At 44.2% G+C, this 5,000-nt stretch overlaps 1 protein-coding gene and 1 long non-coding RNA gene across 3 annotated transcripts in view; one reads left to right on the plus strand and one right to left on the minus strand.

The window, feature by feature from the left end:
- Positions 1-5,000, plus strand: part of LOC121694203 — an 18,117-nt gene that overhangs the window by 9,532 nt on the left and 3,585 nt on the right. The gene's annotated exons all lie outside the window — the stretch shown is intronic.
- Positions 1-5,000, minus strand: part of ano5b (anoctamin 5b) — a 78,049-nt gene that overhangs the window by 9,391 nt on the left and 63,658 nt on the right. For both annotated transcript variants that reach the window (XM_042074205.1, XM_042074206.1), the window contains 7 exons: positions 4,556-4,624; positions 3,346-3,630; positions 2,856-2,975; positions 2,612-2,727; positions 1,010-1,144; positions 519-618; positions 99-159 (listed from right to left, as the gene is read on the minus strand). In XM_042074205.1, the coding sequence (XP_041930139.1) occupies positions 99-159; positions 519-618; positions 1,010-1,144; positions 2,612-2,727; positions 2,856-2,975; positions 3,346-3,630; positions 4,556-4,624 (886 nt within the window). The remainder of the gene's footprint in view (positions 1-98; positions 160-518; positions 619-1,009; positions 1,145-2,611; positions 2,728-2,855; positions 2,976-3,345; positions 3,631-4,555; positions 4,625-5,000) is intronic.

Genomic DNA, 5,000 nt, shown 5'->3' on the forward strand with positions numbered 1-5,000 from the left:
GAAGAGAAGATGTGCTGGCCTCTCTGGTCTAACTCTGATAGAAAGAGAAGATGTGCTGGTCTCTCTGGTCTAACTCTGATAGGAAGAGATGTCCTCACCCCAGATGCCCATGAAGATGGCGAAGAAGACGGTGCCCTCGTTGTCAAACAGGTGAGATTGCTGAGGAGCAGAGAGCAGGAGAGATCAGGTGAGATCACACACACACACACACACACACACACACACACACACACACACACACCACACTACATACACATTACCATGCCAGAGGCATGCCTGAGCATCAGACTCCAATACACAAGAGCTCACACTCCCCACTCAGACATATAAGCTGATACACTCACACACATGGGCTTTCACAAATCAGACCACAAACACACACTATGCTGTGTGTGTGTGTGTGTGTGTGTGTATGTTGTGTGTATGTGTATGTGTGTGTGTGTTGTGTGTTGTGTATGTGTGTGTGTGTGTGTGTGTGTTGTGTGTGTGTTGTGTGTGTGTGTGTGTGTGTCACTAACCCAGGAAGATAAGCAGGTTGAGTTGAGCTTCCAGAAGCTGCATTTCTTATCACACAGAGGACACATGATGATATCGCCCCCCTTCTCACAGATCTCCTTACTGTGTGGAGGAACATGAGAGATGCACTTACTCAATACCTGACAATGATGTGGAGGAACATGAGAGATGCACTTACTCAATACCTGACAATGAGCTTTACTTACAACTGGTGAAATTCTTTATTATACCTTCTGATATTGTTTATATCACCTGTTTTATTATCTGGTGATGTTTATACTATTTGGTGACATTTAGACAATGTTATTTATAATATCCAGCAATATTTAATACTTAATAAATATTCATAATCAATATTTAATACTTAATAAATATTCATAATCAATATTTAATACTCAGTAATGTCCCCTGCACCTGGTGATGCTGATGTTTCTGTTTATGGTTCCTGGTGATTTTCTTGTTTTATCAGGTTAGTTATTGTTGTTTATCATACCTACTGACATTGTCCTCATAGCTGAGCAGTCCATACACGAAGCAGATGACTCCCATCACTGCAGCGAAGAACAGCATCTCTGTGTAGAAGCCCAGCCACGCAAAGTAGATACCAATCTTCTCTCCATAGTATTTCCTGTCAGAACAGGAAATTATGGCATAATGAATATTCACAGGTAAGGTGTGTTAAAGGCTAAGAGCTACCAGCAATGCTAACCACAGGTTGAGCGGATGTAAGAGTTAGCAGCCGTGCTAATGAGGTTGATATAAAAGTTGGCAGCAGTGCTAATTGTTGAGAGACTATAAGCCAGCATCAGTGCTAATTGTTGAGGTTGATATATTAGCAGCAGTGCTATAAGGGTTAGCGGCAGTGCTAAGTGTATAAAGTTGAAAGGGTGTAAGAGTTAGCGGCAGTGCTAAGTGTATAAGGTTGAGAGGCTGTAAGAGTTAGCGGCAGTGCTAAGTGTATAACGTTGAGAGGCTATAAGAGCTGGCAGCAGTGCTAACCGTATGAGGTTGAGAGGCTATAAGAGCTGGCAGCAGTGCTAACTGTATGAGGTTGAGAGGCTATAAGAGCTAGCAGCAGTGCTAACCGTATGAGGTTGAGAGGCTACAAGAGCTAGCAGCAGTACTAACTGTATGAGGTTGAGAGGCTAGGGGCTGTGGGCTTCCCTTAGGACCACAAGCCCTGTAGTAGTTTGCTGATCTGTCTGTATTTCTGATACGAGGCCTGAAGTTAACATCTGAATTTACTGGTGTTGAGGTAATTACAGTTCTTGTATTACGTTTTTTGTTTTTTGGTCTGGCACCTTGCCTGTGCCAAGGCTCTGTACTCACATTTCCCTTTGTGAGGTCGATGCATTCATCTGCTCTATTAGCAGTGATATTAGACTGCTGGGTTACATTCTCTGCATTTCCAGTAGTTGCTGTACTCACTTCATGAGATGCCTCTCGTAGTTCATCTGTCGTTGATGGAAGGGCATGCATCTTTGATTCCAAAGTAGAAATCTTCTGTTCTAGCTCAGTACATTTTCGGTATGATATCCTGGGTCTCTGGCCGGAGGAGCGCATTTTGTTTTAATCCAACTTCAAGGTGAATTGCCGTTCAGTTTTTCCTCGTTGACTTGGCTGGCTCATTTAAAGTAAAAAACTAACCACTAAAGTTTCAGATTTAAATGTACTGGTTTCACTGTCTTTGCTAAACTAGCTTGTAAATGAAATAAAAGAATGAAAAAGAGTGGAAATTGCTAAAAGGATAGGTGAAGCAGGAGCAGTGTGAAATGCGTCCTACTCGCTTATAAGGTTGAGAGGCTATAAGAGGCTAGCAGCAGTGCTAACCGTATGAGGTTGAGAGGCTATAAGAGCTAGCAGCAGTGCTAACCGTATGAGGTTGAGAGGCTATAAGAGCTAGCAGCAGTGCTAACCGTATGAGGTTGAGAGAGGCTATAAGAGCTAGCAGCAGTGCTAACCGTATGAGGTTGAGAGAGGCTATAAGAGGCTAGCAGCAGTGCTAACCGTATGAGGTTGAGAGGCTATAAGAGCTAGCAGCAGTGCTAACCGTATGAGGTTGAGAGAGGCTATAAGAGCTAGCAGCAGTGCTAACCGTATGAGGTTGAGAGGCTGCTCCTTGTAGAAGCAGAGGAAGCGAGCCCAGTGCCTGTAGAGGTGGTAGCGCTCGCTCTCACACTGGGCCTCTCGCGCCTTCTTCCAGTAACGACACTGCACAGGACACACCACAGCGCACATAAACACCCACAGCAGAGGAAACACACACCCCTGTACACAATCCTACTCACCCATACACTGATGGGTGGCTTCAGTGAGTGTTTGTGTGTGTGTGTGCTTACATCATGTAGTGGATATGCGGAGGTGTAGGTGCCATTGCTCAGCAGGCGTTTGATGCCCCTCTTGTCCTTCTCTGGTCGGTCTTCCTTGTAATACTCAACCCGAGTCAGGAGGTAGTACACCTGCACAGGATATGACATCAGCAAAGAACTTACATGAACTCTACTTCACCTCAAAAAGCTACGAATGAGTATGTGTGTACATACAGTACACTGTTTGATTGTATGTATATATGTAGTGCACTTGTGTTCACTTACACTTTTGTGTGCTTGTGTGTGTGTGTGTGTGCTTGCGTGTGTGTATGTGTGTGTGTGTGTGTGTGCGTGTGTGCGTGTGTGTGTGTGTGTGTTCTTGCGCGTGTGTGTGTATGTGTGTGTGTGTGTGTGTGTGTGTGTGTGTGTGTGTGTGTGTATGTATGTGTATGTATGTATGTGTGTGTGTGTTCTTGCGTGTGTGTGTGTGTCTGGGAGCAGATGACGACGTGTGACTCACGATCCTGTTGCGCGTGGAGGGGGGGAAGAAGGTGTCTTTGTCCTGGATGAGGAAGAAGTCCGTCTTGCTCTTGTCGAAGGGCGAGGTGAAGTAGTCCTCTCTGGCCTGCATGATGTTCTCCGGCAGGCGGAAAGGCCGGGTCATCCAGTTCAGCGGCGCCTCCGTGGCCTTGGGGATGTCGCTGACCTTAAATGGCACCTTGATCTTCAGGATGTCGGCGTACTTACTCAACACCTCCCATGGAGCGTGGATCTTGACGAAGTATGTCTTCTGGTCGTCTGCCTCCTGAGTGGGGCATCAGAGAGAGGGATAGAGAGAGAGAGGGGGAGAGAGAGAGAAAGAGAGGTAAGAGAGATTACAGAACAAGTGGAGGTGAGGGAGTGATGAACTCCAGTTAAGGCATTATATTCTGGCCATCACACATCTACTCTTTAGAACACATCTACACTCTGGCCATCACAAATCTACACTTTAGAACACATCTACACTCTGGTCATCACACATCTACACTTTAGAACACATCTATACTTTAGAACACATCTACACTCTGGTGATCACACATCTACACTTTAGAACACATCTACACTCTGGCCATCACACATCTACACTTTAGAACACATCTACACTTTAGAACACATCTACACTCTGGCCATCACACATCTACACTTTAGAACACATCTACACTCTGGTGATCACACATCTACACTTTAGAACACATCTACACTCTGGCCATCACACATCTACACTTTAGAACACATCTACACTCTGGCCATCACACATCTACACTTTAGAACACATCTACACTTTAGAACACATCTACATTTTAGCTGTAGAAAAGTATATATTTATGATTTGCACTGTTTTAGCTGGATAAAAGTATATATTTATGATTTGCACTGTTTTAGCTGGATACAAGTGTATATATTTATGATTTGCACTGTTTTAGCTGGATAAAAGGATATATTTATGATTTGCACTGTTTTAGCTGGATAAAAGTGTATATATTTATGATTTGCACTGTTTTGTCATTTATTTCAAGCTAAAACTAATTTAAATGGCTTACAAACTGACATGTGAAATACTGTGTATCTGTTTTGAACCCTTCTGTGGTCACTTTGATGTGTGGTTTGTGAGCCTGTGGTGTGCTGTGTTGTGATACTCTATGTGAGCCACTAGGGGGAGTGAGTGTGCCACGGCCAACAGCTCCTACCGACTTATCCTCTCGCTCCAACTCCAGGCCGTGCCTCTCCAGATTGGCCTCAAACTCACGCCTCCTCTCCTGTTCACACACACACACACACACACACACACACACACACACACACACACACACACACACACACACAAAACACATGAACCAGAATTATTTTCCATAAAAATGTTCTCCATGACAGATTCTCTGTCTGTCTAACATACACACAAGTAGTCTTTCTCTCTCTCAAACACACACACACACACACATAGTCTTTCTCTCTCTCAAAACACACACACAAACACACACACACTCATACACACACACACTCACACACAAACACACACACACACACACACACACACACACACACACACACACACACACACTCACACACACACTCACACACACACACACACACACACACACACACACATAGAGAATATCTCTATAAAAAGACACT

The sequence above is a fragment of the Alosa sapidissima genome, chromosome 20, assembly GCF_018492685.1.
Source record: "Alosa sapidissima isolate fAloSap1 chromosome 20, fAloSap1.pri, whole genome shotgun sequence".
Lineage (NCBI taxonomy): Eukaryota > Metazoa > Chordata > Actinopteri > Clupeiformes > Clupeidae > Alosa > Alosa sapidissima.